Source organism: Ambystoma mexicanum, chromosome 7q (assembly GCF_040938575.1).
Source record: "Ambystoma mexicanum isolate Mex_15411 chromosome 7q, UKY_AmexF1_1, whole genome shotgun sequence".
NCBI classification, from domain to species: domain Eukaryota; kingdom Metazoa; phylum Chordata; class Amphibia; order Caudata; family Ambystomatidae; genus Ambystoma; species Ambystoma mexicanum.
The window spans coordinates 944,617,442-944,636,404 of NC_090941.1; the positions used below are offsets into that span (position 1 = coordinate 944,617,442).

Consider the following 18,963-nt stretch of genomic DNA (forward strand, 5'->3'; position numbering starts at 1 on the left):
TGGTGTGGATATTATTAGTCTCTTCAACCCCGCCCGCCTTGGTGTTGTCCTTGGTGAATTTACTACACCCATCACTAGGTAGCCAGGGAATGCTTAAGGATAAACTTTTTGCCTACGCCTAGTGAAAATGCAGCAAAATATACACTGTCAACATTTGCACTTTTTTCTTTTAAATTCATTGACGCAGAAGAATATTGCCATTCATCTAACAGAGTGCAATAGCGACCCATAAATATTCACTTATATCAATCAGCACATCAATTTTGAACACCCATTCTCGGAAGCTTTGGAAAGTATTTGTTTTATCCTGACTGTGGGAATACTTTAACATCTGCTCAATAAGTGGAAGGCTAGCAAGGAGAAGAATCCAAATGGAATGCGCAGCTGAATATATTTACCATGTATCTTCATCGATCCAAGCTCCACCCTCACCCCCCAAAAAAACTACTTTTCATAAGCTTCATAATGTTATAAATAAGAATCATAGTAGGTCTTGCATGTTCTCAGTGGCAAATGTTTGCGATCAAACACCAAAGCTTTTGCCCCATACAGCACAGCTGCGACATGACTGACTTCTTTTAAGTAGTGGTAGTGGATGATGGCACGTGTCTGTTTTATGGCTGCTTAGAAGCAATGCGAGTTTGCATCATTCTCCAATCCCTCCGAACTGCACCTGGCTGTTGTTTTTAATTTGTTATTACAACAGGCATGTTCTATTGATTATCTTGTTTGGGAATCGATTTTTTTTCTCTTTTTTGCTCATTTATTTGAGCGTTGTTAATTTTGAAAATATTTTAATTGATCTGATTGTTTTGTTGAGGGATTTTTTTTTGTTTGGAATGGCTTTGGTATGGTTTCTAAAACTGTGTTTTCATCCAGCAGCAGCCACATGAAGAATTACCTGCCAAGAAGCTTCGACTGACGAAGCCAAGTAAATCGGCAGCGCTGCACATCGACCTTTGCAAGGCTGCTTCTCCTGCTGATGCACTGCAGTACTTGATTGCCTTTGCCCGGAAGCCAGTGGAGGCCGAGAGTGTTGAGGGAGTGGTCCGAATCCTGCTGGAGCATTATTATAAGGTAGCGAATGATGCCGGGGTCAAGGCAACATGAACGGCAACTATTTATTTGGGATGAGATGGAAGAATTAGTACTTCACTGAAACATGCATACGTGCAGACCTATAACAGCCAGCAATATTTACTGTATAGTAGTTTGTCTCCACATAGAAAAGGAATTTTTAAGAAGCTTATCGAAATGTTTTGTATCTGCAAGAAACGTCCCCAAAAATGTGCACATCTACCAAATGTATTCAGTTTTTTAAAGGTTTCTGCCGAGCATTCAAGTGGGGCGAAAGCTGTACGGAGTTCCCAAAAAATTATCTTTCCCGTTCAAACTCCCTTAGGAAAGGTTTACTCTCCAGTACAGCTGAACCACTGTATCAATTTATGCCAAACTCATTATGGTTTGGTGCTTTTACTTTTGGTGAAAATTGATTCAATAGATTAAAAGAAAATCATCATTAGTGAGAGGGAGTCGATGGGATAAGGATCGCAAAAGTGTATAGATGTTTTTGGGGTTGGGTTGCAAAGCCTTCCCAAAAGCTTAATTTACGAAATTGATTAGCTGTGTCTGTTCTGAAAATCCGCTCAGTGCCTCTGCCATCTTGACGTTCCTGAAGCTGGACTTTATTTGCAAACACGATTTCAGGAAGAATGTTTGTAGGGCATTATCACAGACCTCTAAAGCTTTCGCCGATTCCCAGGGAGGGTGATGGTATGACCCTGAAACCTGGCATATGCCCCATTTGTGGACAAATAGCCACACTTGTCTGCCGTATTTGCGCAGGCAAACAGGCCATGTCCGTGAGCTGCATAGAGCTAAGTAGTGACATATGCATGGATATAAGCGGGTGAGGTATGCAAATGATTCCATAACCTTTAGTTTTGGGTGAAGTCCTTTAATTAGGGACAGGGGGTGGCATCCACAAGTGTTGGCCAATAAAGTGCTGCACTCCAGACAGTTCTGGATACCACTTTGATGGCCTGTAAAATGTTTGAAAACACTTTGTTACTGCTGTAGAAAGTGGCACTCTGGCCAGGCTTGGTTACAGACCATCCCACCCTTGAAGTTCCTGCAGGATCCATGCTGTAAAGGTACAGTGGAAAGAGCACTGCACAAGGGACATACCCATAGTGGCCATATGCCTGCTGTTGAGTGCACTATGCTCTGGTCAGCTCACAGGCTGTGCCCTGTGGTCATTGTGGACAGGTGTGTATCTGCGTATATCATGTGTATAGCGTTGCACAATGGGCACTGTGAGTTGGAGCACTGCACCTGGGCACTGTGGTTACGTGACACTGTGCCTGGCCAAAGGATGTGCGCTGTGGGTACGGAGTCCTGGGGTATTCTTCTTGGCCATGGCATCGGGAGCAAAACGAACACACACACTCACCATCTCGCACTCACTCACTCCTAGTGAGGTTGTGACAACTTCATAGATGCTGTTACTAATTACATTCCTCTTTACATCATAGACGTCTTAAGATATGGGTAAAAGGTACATCATGTTGGACCAAAAGTTCTACACTTTCTCTGAGTTGTGTCCCTATTCATTTTCACAACAATGTGCCCCCCGACGAAGATCCTAAGTTTCTGAGAGTCCAGGTACACCATCTACCCGTATTTTATTTATCTGTAAGTAACCGTTTTGGTGGGTTAGAGAAGGAAGACAAGGACTATGGTCTTACATTTTTAGACTTTTTTAATTAAAACAAAAGTGAAAATTCTTGACTGCCATGATGGCAAAACAATTTAGGCACAAGAGAATGACTCCTTTCTCCTGTGAGCTGCTTCTCAACAAGTTCACTGTAGTAAAGTATTCATAGGTAGTTCTTGGTAACTTTCTTTTATCAAGTTGTATAGTTCAGCTATGGAGCTCTAACAATTTTTCAAATGTGCCTTTTACATGTTGGTTCTCCTTCTCGGTTTTATTCATCTCTTGTGATCTTCTTTGTTTCTATACCCCTTTTCCTTGGGACAATTCTGATCTGCTCTTGTTCGTTAAACTTGACTCTCTATTCAATGTCCAATCCTTTTCTTGATTATCGGACAAATAGGACTGTTCCACTTATCACCCTCACTCTTCTTCAACAGTAGGACTTTACTGGGATGAGTATGAATCTTCCAGTAATGATTCTCACTCTTATTATATATTTCCCATACCTGGTCCTTACTGGGACAAATATCTATGTTCCATTGGTTATTTTCTCCTGCTCTCCCAGTTAACTTTCTTTCTCAGGGACCCCATCACCTGGCTTGTGGTTCCCAAAGGGCCTTCTTCAATGATTCTCAAGTTGGCTTCTTGGCTCTTCATTTCTTCTTCATTCGGCACACTCAGTGGTGCCTTCAGGTAAGTGGTCTCTGCGTTTTAGGGACTCCCAAGTCCACAGGCTTCGGTCATGCCACCACTGCTAACTTTGTCACTCCTTGGGCAGTGCGTTTCTCCTTCGGTTTCTCATACTTCAGGTTTTCCTGGGGATAAGATGCCCAGACTCTCACACTAGCTCCCTCTCAGCACACAAAGCTGTGCGTCTCATTCAGCTCCGCCATCACATCTGATTTGGATCTCTCTGGCCTCTATCTTCACTAGGTCTCCTCCACTCAGATTTATGATGCTGCCAAGGTACTTTGCCAGCGGAGCGTCAAAGTCTGATTGTGCCCTCCCACGTATTCCTCATCTTTTGAGATCTTCTCTTCCAGCTTGGCAAAATTGGCAGAGGGCGATGTGCGTCGATGCAGTCGACTCAATGTCCCTTGAGGGATTCCATCTCGGTCAACGTCCTCGTCTTTATGTATAGCACGCGCAACGCCCGTTGGCTTCAGTTCCATTTTTCCTCAATAGCTAACGCTTTGAGAAATACGGTGGTCTTCGTTTTTTTTTGAGACAAAAACTTGATACTCGAGTACGATGGCCTCTTCTTCGACACCATCAACCTCAAAGACCGGGTTAAAAAAAATGCCACCTCTTCGTGTGTGCCTGTGGTGCCTTGGCGTGGAGCATAGGACGGCGGACTATGAGTCCTGTCAGTCCATTACTGGTAAGGCTCTGAAAGAGCATAAAGGGAAATTAGCGGTAGGTAGGCCTTCTACTACATCCCCATAGACGACTCTGTTGAAGAAAAGGACGTCCAACGAGTCAAGAGGTCACTCTCTTCGGAGAAAGAGATCGAAAAAGCGCTCTCACTCCAGGAGTCGGTCGCACCATTCCTCATCCTCTTCAAAGAAGGTGAAGAAAAGACACTCCAGATTGCTTTCTTTGTCTTCATCCGATTCCTCTCTGGAGGAAATGATAACCTGCCCATCCAAATCCTCCACTCCAGCCGAGTGGGAAGAATTCAGGCAGGAAATGCTTAAAATCCTAGAGAAGGAGGCCCTGACCACCTCGAAAGAGAAAGAAAGAGGCCATGCTCCTGTCGTGCCATCAAAAGCTGACAAGGAAAGGGCAAAGGCTAAATCCTGCATGCCCTTGAGCCCGGGACTTAGGCCGGAGACCCCTCGAGAAGCCCTGAGGTCTCCAAAAAATCATCTGAGTCATCGAGTCAAGGGTCAAGCCCTTCGAGAGCTCTGTCGACGCCGAAATCGACGAAGAAATCGTCAAACTTAGACGCCATTGCGTCGAAGCCGTTGACGCTATCAGGGTCGAAGCCATCAACACCTTTGCCCACAGAACCTTTGACAATTTCAAAACAAAGTGAAAAATCCCACAAGCCTTTGCCCAAGAAGGATTTTTTTCTTAAGGATTTTTTCTCCATTTATGAGGAGTACGAGCCATCGGACCAGGACACTCCACCATTTGGATTGGAGTTTGGCACACCTAACGGCCCAGAAAGACTCATTTTAGAGTCCAGGTTAAACTATTTATATGAGAATCTTCAATCTGCCTAGGGGTGTTGGCACGTCGCCTCAACTTGAGTTTGGCAAGCCAGACCCGGCAGACCATGCAGCCTCTCATAGGCACCTTATGACCAGAGTTAGATTTTCTGGGTTGGGGCAGACCTGCTCCACCTTTCGAGCAAGTAGACCTGACAGACATTCTCGATAAAGGTCCACAGAAGGATCCCATTCTCCCATTTCATGTCGCATTTTGAAAAAAGGGTTATGGCAAATTGGTAGGTTCCTGAATCAAGTCCAGCGGTGAATAAGAACCTCACGGGAAGTACAGGCCCTCAAGTAGCGACCCTAGCTATCTGTCAAAGCACCCAGCACCAGAGAGAGCCTTGTAGTTCAGGCAGCGACGTCTACCTCCAAACAGACTGCTTACCCAACCATCCCACCAGACAGGGATGATGAGCGTTTCAACGCTTGCACTAGGAAGGTATTTTCTGCCGGGAGCATGGCTCTCAAGTCTGAAAATGCCACTTGCGCCTTAGCAAAATTTACATTCACCCTGTGGGACTGTGTAGCTATGGCGGCTGACCATCTTCCCAAAGGGGAAGGGAAAGCCGGCTTCCTGAATATTGTAAGAGACGGTAAGGAGCTACGTGTAAGTCTCTACAATCAGGACTGGACTCGGCTGGTAGCATTCGCAGAGCCATGGCGGCAAGCACGGTAATACACAGGTTTGTATGGTTGAAGGGTTGAAGTTGGGTATTGCACCGGACGTCCATACTTCTCAACATGCCCTTTCATGGCATTCAGCTGTTTGGCAGCAAGGCTGACGAAAGTCTACAGAAGCAACAGCCACAACCATCTCACCCCAGTGGATCATGTTGGAGGGGTAAGTCCTTTCGCTTCTGCTCCTCAGTTGGAAGAGCGCGAGGACTGGCTAGTGAAAGGGGCCAAAAAAGATTCTCTCATGTGGACGAGGGAGAGGTGTAAAGGCTGCCCAGGCAATGGCTATTTTACCCTCAGCCGCTGCATCAGCTGCCTCAAAACCTCTCTGAGGCCTTAACCCACAAGATCCCGGTGGGAGGCACTCTCCCTGCATTTGCAACAATGGCGAGGTATTACTTCAGATGTGTGGTCATTGAAAACGGTAGCCCAGGGTTACTGCCTCATCTTTCTTAAAAGGCCTCAGCACAATCCACCGGGGAGCAACCCATTCAGAGTTCTGGATCAGTTCCTTGTGCAGGACATTTTGAGCCTGCTAGAGAAAGGTGCTATAGAACCAGTACCTGTAAGGGAGAGGAACAAAGGGTGGTACTCTCCCTATTTCCTAATCCCCAAGAAGGACAGAGGATTGAGACCCTTCTTGGACTTGAGATGCTTGAACAAGTTCCTCAGGAAGCACAAGTTCAAGATGGTCACACTTGCTCAGATCCTTCAAGCCCTCCAGCTCCAGGATTGGATGGTCTCATTGGAACTTGAGGATGCTTGCTTTCATGTGCCTATCCATCTCAAGCACAGAAAGTACCTAAGGTTTGCTGTTGGCGTTTTTCATTATCCGCTCCGAGTTCTGCTATTCGGGCTGACCCCTGCCTGAGGATTTCCACCAAGCTGATGGCGGGGTTGGCAGCGAGTCTCGGGAGAGGGGGAATTCACGTCTACCCCGACCTGAACTATTGACTGTTCAGGGCCTGTTCTTGCGAACAGGCCCTGGAACATCTCTGCATAACCTGCCACTCTCTCCACAGACAGGGCTTCTCCCTCATTTACAGGAAGTCCCACATGATACCATCTCAAAGACTCTAGTTCATCAGAGCGGTCTTGGAATTATCCTTTGGAAAAGCCTCGACACCCGAGGGGAGGACTCCACACATTGTGCAGATGGTCACCAAATACCTGAGTGCCAAGCGACTTCTGGCCTTCGACTTTTTCAGGTTGCTCGGCCTCATGGCATCCTGTATTTTCCTGATGCCACAGGCTCACCTGAGAATGTGATCCCTCCAATGGGCTCTCAAGACACTGTGGTCACAATTCTCAGCAGGATGACGGACCTCCTTCAGATCTCAAACAAGGTCGGACAGGATCTCCTGTGGTGAGCTTGCGAGGACAATATTCTGAAAGGAGAACCTATTTGGCAAACATGGCCGGAAATGACGGTAGTTACGGACGCCACACTCACGAGGTGGGGAGCCCACTCCAACGATCTGAAAGTCAGCTGTCGTTGGTCTTCATTGGAGTCCAAAGAACACATCAATCTTTTGGATCTCAGGGCGATCAGATTAGTTCTGAAGCCCTTTCTGCCCTCTGTATGGCGAAAGAATGTCCTGATGATGGACTACAGTGGCCATGTACTACCTCAACAAGGTGTAGGGTCACTACCACTGTGCAGAGAGGCAATGTTGCTCTGGTTGTGGGCAATTCAAGAAGGAATCTCCCTGTCTGCAGTTCACCTAGCCGTAGAGGAGAAGACGACGGCGGATGCTTTGTGCAGGCAGAGCAGTCTCCCACGAGTGGGAACTAGCTCAGGAAGTCCTTCAAGAGATCTTCACCTTTTGGGGAACCCCGCAAGTGAATCTGTTTGCGACCAGTGTCATCCGGAAGCTGTTATGCTCCAGGTAATTTCCCTCGAGAGGAGCTCTAGAAGACGCGTTCGTAGTGGACTGGGAAATTCTACAGCGTGGTAGGTTGGGAGGGGTGAGAATACTTGGGAGTCACATCCACTCGAAAGAACATCTCCAGGGGTAAGTAACTTGTTATTCTCTGTTCTGCTTGTACCCTGTACTGCTCGTGATTTTCTTCATCTCCGTTCCACATAAGTATTTCTTTTCAGGTTTACTGAAGGGTTCTACATGACCATAACACATATCCGCTTGTTCATCATGTTTTCTCCTGGTAGGTGTTATTACTGCTGGGCTATAGGCGGGTTGATTAGGGAGTTGCTCATCAGAAGGGGTGTCCTTGCCTGCTAGCGGGGTGGGGGAATAGCCCCTCCCAGTGAGGTCCCGCTTGCCTCTACCCCTAGGGAGGGTATTACTTTGTGGGCTCACCTCCCTAGCCTCACAGGTAAAGATTCTGCCACTCGGGAGAAGTGACTGAATCCAGTGATTTGTAACACTGTGATACTAGTGTCCATTGTTAGGTGGAAGCCTTTCCTAATTTCAAGAGGTACACTCCTCCTGCACCATTCGGTGTACCTACATTTTACCCTATGTACAATCCAGTATGGATTGCTGCATTCATATTGAATCCATACCTGGAGAGTTTAACCTGGAAGACGGCCACTAAAATGTTAGATGGAATGCAGCACTGTGATTAGGGCCTGGGATCTTCTGCCTCCCTCAAAAACTGTAAGGGGTAAATAAGTTAATGTGCCATCTCACTGACAGCATCTCTTTTTTGAAAAAATGTTTTTATTTTTTTATTGATATCGTTGAATTTAATCAACTTTTCAATATAAAAGCTTTGGTTTTGTTTCATATTTTAAAAATTTGGCGTAAAACTTGAATTACAATTTAAAATAATTCCATTTACACAAATAAACAAGATTTTTTTCCTTTTTTTTTAACAATTATGCAATTAGTACCTAGCACAGTTAATTTCTAAAGAAAACACAAGACAATTGCACATCAACAACTCAACATGTTAAATTCACTGCATAAAGAACATTAACTGTTGCTACTTGCAAAGAAACATTTGATGTACATAGCAGTGTAGTCCACCTTTCGGCTGGATCCAAGATTTTCAGATGATTGCAGTGACCAGAGAAATATTTCAATCGTGCTTGTGTTACAGCTGGGCATAGGGACACAATATGTTCTAGTGTTCCGAGCACCTTCGTGTCTAGGCAGAATCGGCAGAAGGATGACTTCAACTCGAGGCACTTGCGTTTGCACATAAGTTCGTGAGTATGCCACAAGTTGAAGCGCAATCTAATGATTGCAGAGCGTGTTTTCTTGCAAGGAAATCTAAGAAGATATGGCTCCATAAGCCCCAGACCTTTATGTCTGAATTTCTCCGGAGCGGCAGATTTATATTGGAGACATCGGGATCTCGTCCTAATCCAATCACAACGATAAATATTACCTTTCGCTTTGTCAGGGTTGTTAAGAAGCGTGTTAAGAGTAACGTCTGCATGTGCTAAAATGGTATAAGCGGCACGTAGCCAACATTTGACAAAGCGATGATTTGTTTTAAAGGTATAATCGGACAGGAATTTTAGAAAATTAATCTCTTTTGTTGACATCAAACATTTGCGCAATAAAGCACAAACTTTCCACTGATACTACGCATATAAGGAGACTAAACCCATTTCGAAACGCACCCAAGCTACGGGGATGCATTGGGGAAGTTGGAGAATTGCTTTCCAGAATTTACCTTCAAGTTTGTCTAACACCACTGGGGACCATGATTGTTGTGTTTCTAGACCCTAAAGTATGCACGGGGTGGCTTTTTGCTTCCAATAGATCAAGGCTGGTTTCATTGTGAAGGTACCAAAACGATGCATTATAATTTTGGTTTGTGAGATGGCTGTGTCTAGTTTGTTGTACCGCATCCAGGTGACAACCCTATAATTGCAAGGAAGTGTACGGTCGCCCTTCTTGTGAATTGGCACAATGATAGGTTTTCCAAGATTCTGGTATGCTACCAAGCAGCATCTCAATACATGGAGAAAAGCACCTTGTCTTAACACAATGATTCCAAAGAGTTGAACAAAATCAAAATGTAGACTCATTTTCCCTGGTTCCATGTAATGATGTCGGCGCAAAAATGTCTCCTGACAAAAATGTTGCATTTTTTTGCAGAGACATTATTACATATTTGTTTTTTTTCTTTTCAAGGGGAGCAGGGGACATCCCTGTAACCTGTCACCATATATAATGTCGCCAATGGCTTTTCCCGGCGACATCATGCATCTGGACATTACCTGATAACTTTTCCCTATGGTTAGTTCTGTCACTTAGTTGTCTGATGGTGTGCGTCCTGTCTACAGTACACGTGAGGGCAAGATCTCAGTTCCCCTGTTCTTAGTGCTGTTTGTGTCACATGAAAACTCTTCATTCATTCTCAAATAAAAAAGGCAAACAAAAATTTGAAACCTTTGAGTCCACCCTTACATTATTTTGATTAGCTCAAATGTAGCACTATTTACTTTTTAATTCTTCAGTATTCTCATTGCCAAATGTTGTTCCATGGGTGGTAGTAGCCATTAGCTGGCTCTGTCAACTGGTTTCTCCCTTCTCCCAACCCCAGTTCCCCATACTAGTGAGGGTGGTGCTAAAGTGGTTTATATCCTTTCAAGAGTGCAGAAATCTAGGAATCTGTCTTTGAACATGGGGGGAAAAAAGATACTGAACGAAAGATTGAATATGATCCAGTCTTGCTGGTACTACCTCACAAGGCTCCTTTTTACGGCAAAGCTTTGCCAAGCAAATGAAGAAACCAGAAATCCTCAACCGGAGACGGAGCCAGGATGGTGCCCACGCTCCTTGCCTACTTTTTGTATGGATCCTGTGGTGAACCAGAAGGACTCGGATGATTAAAGGTCATTTTCAAGGGGTTTTATTAAAATGGAAGAACCAAAATGCCTAACTAGCCCTATCGCTATAAGGGAACTTCCCTTCCCTACCTAGTAAAATAAAAACTAAGTTTGAAACTTTAAAGTCCAAAATAAAGTTCTTTCGGTCCGAATCCTATCCAACTAACTGGCCCTACCACTTTAGAAAAAAAAATCTAGCTAAAAGTGAAAAGGGGAGGATTTGTCAAATCGCCTCAGCAGAGAATCTACATGGCCAAATGTATACCTGATTTGTTATTGGGTTTCAAAATCCTTTTTCCAAAACAGGATATTCTTCTCAGTCTTTGTATCAAGGTATGAGTTTCAATCTCTCCTGTTGATAAAGAAAACTGTCTCTTGTGGCGAACATTTCCATTCCTCCAGGACGTCTTGTAAACCAAAGTAAAAACACTTCCTCCTTCGAGGCATTGGGTTTCCCCAAAGCCCTGTTATCTTCATACAAATTATTTTCTTTCACCCAAGTTGTTTCACATAGGGCGGCTGTCCATTCTGTCCTATAACAGTCCTGTACCTTCTATTGCTTTCTCAGCCTTAATTCACACATTTCATATCTCTTCCTCAATCCCCCTTTCATAGGGTATTTGCATACTCTGGTTTCTCAGGCCCCCGTAACCTTGATACCTTTCCCAAGCATTAATCACAGTGTTCGTACCTGTAAATATATGCTCCCCGTTGTGTTTCTCAGGCTCCGGTAACCTCGTCTGCTTTCCCCCTGGCTACTTGTCTCTGTAGCTATGGTCTGACGTGTGTAGAGCTCGGCGACTCGAGCTTTCGTATATGATCTGGTGTCGGCGTCTAGTACCAGCCTACCCGTCCTACCACAGCTCGTTCATGCTCTTGCTACCAGATGAGAAATGGGGATTCCTGTCTCTGCTCCCTCTCCAGCCTCAGCTCCTCGGTCGGGTTGAACGCCAACCCTCGTAGCTTGCTTGCCCTCCTTGCTGCCACTGGCTCCCCTGCACATTGTTGCTCTGCCCCTCCAGGACGTCAATGATGCAGAGGCGGCTTGCCCCTGCATAGCGATTCCCTTTCCTCTGTAGAATTTCCTCTCATACTCTTGACAGGAATAAACAGAACAGTGTCGGTTTTCACTAACCATGGCGTCCAGGCTGTTCTGAGTATTGCCTGTAGCCAATACATGTGAAGAAGGATCTTTATAGAATATAGTTGTTGCAGGAGATATTAGTCTTTTCCACATCCATATATCCAGACAAGGTGGTTTGGCCTGAGAATTCTGCTCTGGAATGGGAGTCCTTGTCCCCAAGAGGGGAGTCACTCCCATTGAGGTCCCACTTGGCGGACCCCTACGTAGGGTCTTGCATAGTAGGCTGACCTCCCTAGCCTCAAAGGGGGTGGCTCCCCTCAGGGGGAGAAGGGACGAATTGTCCAGATTCATCACAATCCCTATAACAAAGACGTGACTACGTCAGAACCACACTACAACACAACAGCAGCTGACACTTGGTATTCCAGCTTCTCAAGAAACTGAATGACCATATCTTAACAATCAACCAAAGGTATTGGACTTTGAGAAATGCCCTCCTTACAGGAGTAGTCCCTGAAGTCCTTGCACCACCTTCTGTCACAGTAGCTGTGCCTCAACAAACTGGACCCTTTGTACGATCCCTCATTCTGTCAGGAGTTTGTTCTGTTCTAGGTGGTTTTGGAGCGGAGTATGCTATTTTATCGATGATTTTCAGGAGAAAGGGGACCGTGGTTATGGGTCGGTAGTTGGTGGGGACTGAGGGGTCCAAGCTTTTTTGATGCCGGTAGGGACTATATTAGAGCTGAAAGAGGCATTCACAAATTCCGTGATAGGTGTAAAAATAGGGGCACATAATTTGACTAGGTGGGAAGGGAATTTGTCCTCTGCAATTTGAGGCTTTGAGTTTGGCTATGGTATTTCTTTATTGGATACTGGGGTGAATTGAAAAGGGGGTGCAAGCAGTATTGGTGGGCATGGTGGCAATGAGAGGAGACGTTTTACCAGCAAGTAGTGTCTTGTTATTGTCGATTTTCTCTTGTAAGAACGATATTTTGGCGGCTTAGGCGTCTTGAATAGTGGTGCACCAGGCTTTACTGGTGTTATGAGGTGCAATAGTTTGGCCGGGGTTCTTAAGTTCTCTGAGGATGGAGAAGAGTTCTTTACTATCGGAGTTGGCATTGGCTATACGTTGATTAAAGGCGTTGGCTTTGTGAGATTATCGCTGACTTGTATTTGTTATTAGCTATTTCGAAGGCTATTTCTGATTCAGGGCTGTTTGTTTTCCAATGTGTGTGTTCCAGCAATCTTTTAGTGCGTCTGAGGGAAACTAATTCCTCATCAAACTAGAAGCTGGAGCATTTGTCAGGTTTCCTTGTTTTATTGGTGACAGGGGCTAGAGAGTCAATGGTGTTGGTAAGGCATTGTTGATAGTCAGGGTTGTTGGTGTTTGGTATGACTTTGGCTAATGATGAGCTCAGGACAGGGGATAGGTTGTCTGCCGAGAGCTTTTTGATATTTCTAGTTTCAAAGGTGTCAAGTAGTTTGGGACTAGTGAGGTTAATACTGGTATATTTCAGGGTGAAACTGATGACTATGTGGTCAGTCCACGCTACAAGGAGGATGGAGTCGATCGTGATCTGAGAGTTCAGGACGAGGATCCAGTCCAACGTTCTACCTTTGGAGTGAGTGGGTTCATTAATCATTTGGGCAAAGTTCATATCTGACATGGCTGAGTGGAAGGCAGCTGCGTCTGTATAAGAAGGGTCGCCATACCCTAGATTGAGATCTCCTAGAATGATGCATTTGATTTTGGGTTTGATAATGGGCGTAAGCAATAGCGGTATGTCTAGATTAGGGTTAGTGTTTTTGTTAGGCGATCTATAGACAAGTAGGAAGTTGGTAGTAGTATTTGGGTTGGCCGTGAGTTTAACTGGTAGAAGTTCATAACCGTGTAGTTATTCCAGTGGGCAGGCTCTGAGTTGTAGCGATGGTCTGGTTATTATGGCCACTCCTCCACCTTGGAGGTTGTTCGTGTCTGTTCTGAGGATGCTTTAACCTTGTGGGATGGCGATGGCAAGTAGCGGGCCTGCGGCCGGGTGAAGCCAGGTTTCGGTTATTACTAACATATCAAGTTGTTGGTCAACGATCAGGTCGTTGATTTCTGTGGCGTGTGCTCCGAGTGAGCGTGCATTTACAAGTGTACCTTTGACCTCGCGGTCAGAGTCAAGAAGTGGAGTAGACTTATGGTTGGCAGTCTGGATGTAGTTTTCTATTTTGGTGGTTAATTTACTATGTTTTTTTGGGGAGATTTTGAATTGGTGGTTCTTTGGCGTGGTTGTTGATGAGGTAGGGGTTTGTGTGGTCGTGATGGATCTGGGTGTTTGCTGGTTAGCTCTAGTTCTGGCTCTGAGTCTATTGAGCCTAGTGATGCCCAGAATGGGTGGTGTTTTCTTATTGGTCATAGTATCAATAGGAGTAGAGGTGGGGTAGAGGGCAGGGAAGGTCGGGTTGGCTGGAGTGGTGACAGTGGCATAAAATAGTGTTGAGAACCGAGGGGCCTGCAAAGGCAATAGGTGGCGCCGTGCTGCCAAAATACACCAGTCACCACTGGTTTCCGAGTCTTCTGTGCTATAATGCAAAGGGAGTTCCAGTGCAGTCTTTTCATTGGAAAAGAATCTAAATGCAGTCCTCAGTCCAAAAACCTGTCTACTATCTGGCCCTACCACTTTAGTAAAAAACGACATACATATAAGCCAGAACAATAGCCTCTTAGTTCAGGCTTGTCCGGCCAATGTTACTTGGATCTCTCTCGGGCTACTGGTCAGAGTTCAAAACAATGTTCTTCACAATTCACAAAAGAAAAGTTTTCAGCTCTCTCTTTAGACTGCTCAAGAAAAAGTTGTAAGTCTTTATACAAATTAAATGTCTCAAATTCTTTGAGTGGAGGGGTGATTCCCTTAGTCCTTCTCCACCCAATTTGTCGTTTCATTTCCGCTAAGTTTGTGTCTTGGACAGACTGAAACCTGCAGGTTGCCTTTTTCTCACAGGTTTAAAAATGTAATTTAATTATCTTGGGCTCTCCAGACTCTTCAGGCTCTGTGGCTTGTTTAACGTTTGTGGTTGTATCTTTGTACATCTGCCTATCTTCACCATTCGGAATTCTAGTGCTCCCGCAAACATCCTTGTCATTTTCTTTCTTTTTGCTTTGTTACACTCTCCTCCCTCTACCCCGCGCAACCCTGGTACCTTTTAATGTTGTCTGGTGTGCTCCAGTGGAGTGGCATCTCAGCAGGGAGATAGCCATTCACCCATCACTTTGACATCACCATCTCGTAAGGATTTGCTTCCTGTATCCTGACTGTCGCGGCACACACAGCGGTCCTTTCCCTGAGAGCGGACGATTTGTTCCTCCGTCACCTGCTGGTCTTGGCATCTGTTTGCGCGGCCCAGGCCCACCACGGCTGCAGTGTGGTCCCGCCACCATGTAAGAATGTCGTCTTCCGTCTCCGTCCCAGCAGTATCACCCTTTCCAATGCCGGCCTCCCGGCGTGTCTCTCTTGGTTCCTCAACGCCACCTCTAGCCCCGCGGTGTAAGCCTCTGCGAGCCTCTGCCTAGGATTCATCTATTTGCTTTCAAGTTTCCTCGTCTCTTTATTCATGCTGACGCACTTAAGAGGCGTGTTGTTCTCCAGCTGCTGAGTTTGTGAAGATTCTAGCATTACCTTGAGCAAACATGAGGGAATAATGTTCGTGTGTTTTCAATGCGGATCAACTGAAACCATAAATATAGGCAGACAGGGTGTTCTTTTTAGGGAGTTTGTGATAGCAATGGGAGTCATTTTCCCCTAGCGGGGAGTCGGTCCCAGTGAGGTCCCGCTTTCCTACACCTGAACGGGCTCACCTTCCTAGCCTCAAGGGTGGTGGCATCCGCCCTGGGAAGAAGGGCCAAATTCCCCAGATTTGTCCCTTCTGCTTTTATAAAAATTTCCCTTGGAACTTTGTTGCTTTGCTCTTGCCTAGAACTATACATAAAATGTGCCTACCTGGAATTGATATTGTGTTTGTATCGCGCTCGTACACAAGTGTTTCAGAGCGCGACGAGGCAAGGGAGGTGAACAAGGGAGAACAAAACAACAATCTTCATGGCCCCAGTGATATTGAGAACGTGCAAGTGCATGGGAGAGGGAAAGGGGAAAGTGCATGGGGGGGGGGATTGGAAAGTGCTGAGCAGAGGAATAATAATAAATAATCAGCAAGTGCCAGGTTGAAGGCAACAGACAGGGTGTGTCTGATAAGTGCAGGAAAATGTTAACTATGCCTATGTTTATTCGAAACATTGATATGTTGCCTTGCATTGTTATCCTCTCCACTCCCCTTCAAAGAGATTGGCCTTCATTGCTCAACTACGTCTTCCAAAGGTGAGCTACTTCTACCAAAAGGTGAGCCAAGGGAAGCTTAAGGAACTCTCCCCTGCCTAAATCTATAGCTAGGCACAATTTGTACTTTCCAACAACCATTGGCCAGTGATGTGTGTGTGTGTGTGTGTGTGTGTGTGTGTCTGTCTGTCTGTCTGTCTGTCTGTCTGTCTGTCTCCCCCCGTCTCCAGTGGTCACTTCGGAGCATTGCATTTTGTTTTTCGTAGTCGAAAAGGGACGTTGACAAGGGGTGTCTGAAATACTATTCCTATAGTGACGTGCGTTGTACCCACAATCCCTCACGCGTCGATGTCCCTCAGATTGGTTTTTTCCGCCAAGCTACTGGTCGCCTTTACGTGGAGCTCCTCGAGAGACATTGCAGATTTCATCTCCTCGACCTTTGGTCGTTTTCCTATTTAATATATAACACATCAATCCCTCCCTCGACGCAGTTGTGAAGCTGTCTCCGCCGAGCAAGATTTTCGACGGAGGGGACGAGCGGAGGAGATCCTTCAGCGTTGCCGAACACGTGGCCTGGCCTCGCAGGCCAAATACAGTAGGGAGAGTGGGGTTGTGGGACATCACTGGTTCTTTTCTGAGAATGCCTTTCCTTTTCCCCTTCCTTTCCCTTGGGGTCGTTATCACGATTTATTGCCTCGGCTATGGAGAGGACACCCTTTAGGTTTTGCCATCTTTGCAAGGGCAAGTTTACTTGGAAGGACAAGCATTCACGGTGTAACCGCTGCTTGCCCCTCGATCACAAAGAGGAGGGTTGCACGGCTTGTCGGCTTCTTAAGCCGAATACTCCTAAAAGACCGTAGGGTCAAGAGGTGGGCGGCCTACGCTATGTCGAAGGCCGATTCTTCACCCGCCGCTGCTACCACCGACAGTGACGAGGAACGTGATAACACGACCTCCGCTACGGAAGTCGTAGACCCCTCTAAAGAGCGCTCGCGCTCTTCGTCGTCTGTCCCTGGCCCCGACGGGCTCGGCTCACGCCCTGCTTATGGGGATGAACACCCCGGCGACACTGACGCACACGATACCACACATAAGCACACAACCCATGGCTCTTCTTCGTCAAAGACGAAGAAAGCATCAGCGCCCAAGGAGACGCAGGTTCCACCGGCAGCCTCCTCGGACCGTTCAGGTTCGAAGCCCCTCTCGCAGCCGCGACCAGCGACTGGGCTTTCGGCAAATAAGGGCGCCGCCCCCAAACCATCGGCCGGAGCGCACCAGCAGAGAGCGCACGCCGCCGTAGAACGATCGACACCCGTAACGTCGAAACCACAGCCCTCCGCTGACAAACGAGTCGCAGAGAGCTTGGCGACGATCGTTGTAGCCGACGCCCAGAAGCGTATGCCGAAAGACACGTCAAGCGCTACGCAAAGGTCGAAAGACATGCCGAAAAAGCCCGAAGAAGGACAGGGACTGCCCCCTTCAGTCGGGGGGGACCCCCAGCACACCGGAAGGCTTTTCGGAGGGCGACGGGACACTTTCCTCGACGTTATGGGAGAGGTCGAGCCGTTTTCAGCTAGATGACACTAATTTTCCCCCGCTAGACCGCTCAGGGGTACCCCATGAAACCATGGAAAGGCTCCATCTCTGCATGGAGAGAATGGAGAGGTTTATGAAGACCCAGAACCCTCCTACTCCCAAGAGAACAAGAGAAAGGCCTCAGGAGGACCCCAGGGCCAAATATCCGAGACTATTCAATCCCCAGCAGGACACAGCCTCAGATTTCCATAATGTGTATGACCTCACTGGTGAGGAACAATACTTGGGGGAGGAGGATGAATTTGTGGACGATGAAGAGGGACAGAACCAGGAGGAAGGACTGGAAGACAGCCCAGACATGGAAGGAGAAGGCTTCGGAGAAAATCCAGAAGAAGGACCTTCTCATCCCTGGCAATCCCCATCAGTATATTCAGACACTGATGTCCTGAAGCTAAATCCGCCTGACAATTCACCTGTTAGAAACACGTCTCCCATTGACGATCAGCCCACATTCAATGCCCTGTTGCGCAGAGCAGCAGCACATTTCGAACTGGACACTGGGGAGATCTCTCCTGAAATAGACTTTGTGGAAAGAGTAATTAAGGAGAAACCCCCGGTCAGCCAGACCATTCCCCTCCTCGCTTCAGTGAAGAGAAGAATCATCCCTTCGCTATCCACACCCGCACTAATCAGAGGAGTTAATCCAAGAATTGAAAAACTTTTCACTCCTTCACCCTCAGACCCGCTGTACATCAGGGGACATTCCATTCCGGATTCCCTTGTAGTAACTAATACAAGGAAGAGGGCAGGGGTGCCGCTGTCCACCAGCGAGGCACCACCTGACAAGGAGGGCAAGAGGTTATACGCCCTTGCAAAGAGAGTCACATCCTCGGCTGCCTTTTTCGGCAAGAATTGCGAACAACAATTCTTTGCTAGCTAGCTACGCAGACGCTCAGTGGGCCAAACTGCGCAAAGACGGCGAAGAAGCGCCGGAACCATTACGTACACGCCTGTATCAACTATTGGCGAAGGAACCCAGGTCAACCAGAGTATTGTAAAGAACTCTCTGGATGCTGCAGAGACAGCGGGACGTTCCCTGGTTCAGGGAATACGCCTAAAACGCCATGTATGGCTGCGCAACTCAGGGTTCAAACCGGAGACACAGGCGTCTTTAATAAATAAACCTGTTGAAGACTCAAACCTCTTCGGGAAAGCGGTGGATGAGGCTCTGGAGATGGCTAAAAAAGAGTTCGATACTATCAAAACTCTTGACCAGATATCTAAGCCCACTACGCGGCTATGGCAACAAACGCTTTTCTCGTGGCCAACGCCAACAGCAGAATCAGCAGCAACAGTACCCTGCCACCAATTACCAGACCAATAGTGGGCAGTACAGCCAAAGAGGCCAGCGCCGTGGCAAAGGGAGAGGTCGGGGGTCCACCCCCAGAGGCTCCCAAGCCCCCAATAACACCAAGTGACGCGAAGATTCGCGTCCCCTCCCATGCAACACCGGTCGGGGGCCGGATAACATCCTTTTTTCCAGAATGGGAGGGAATAACGTCAGACCGCTGGGTACTTTCCACCGTAGCCCACGGATACTGCATCGA

General features: G+C 46.8%; 1 protein-coding gene across 1 annotated transcript in view; it reads left to right on the plus strand.

Annotated features, from left to right (window-relative positions):
• Window positions 1-18,963, plus strand: part of INTS4 (integrator complex subunit 4) — a 1,642,132-nt gene that overhangs the window by 168,864 nt on the left and 1,454,305 nt on the right. Inside the window, exon 2 of the mRNA XM_069639944.1 lies at window positions 883-1,077. Coding sequence (XP_069496045.1) covers window positions 883-1,077 — 195 coding nt within the window. The remainder of the gene's footprint in view (window positions 1-882; window positions 1,078-18,963) is intronic.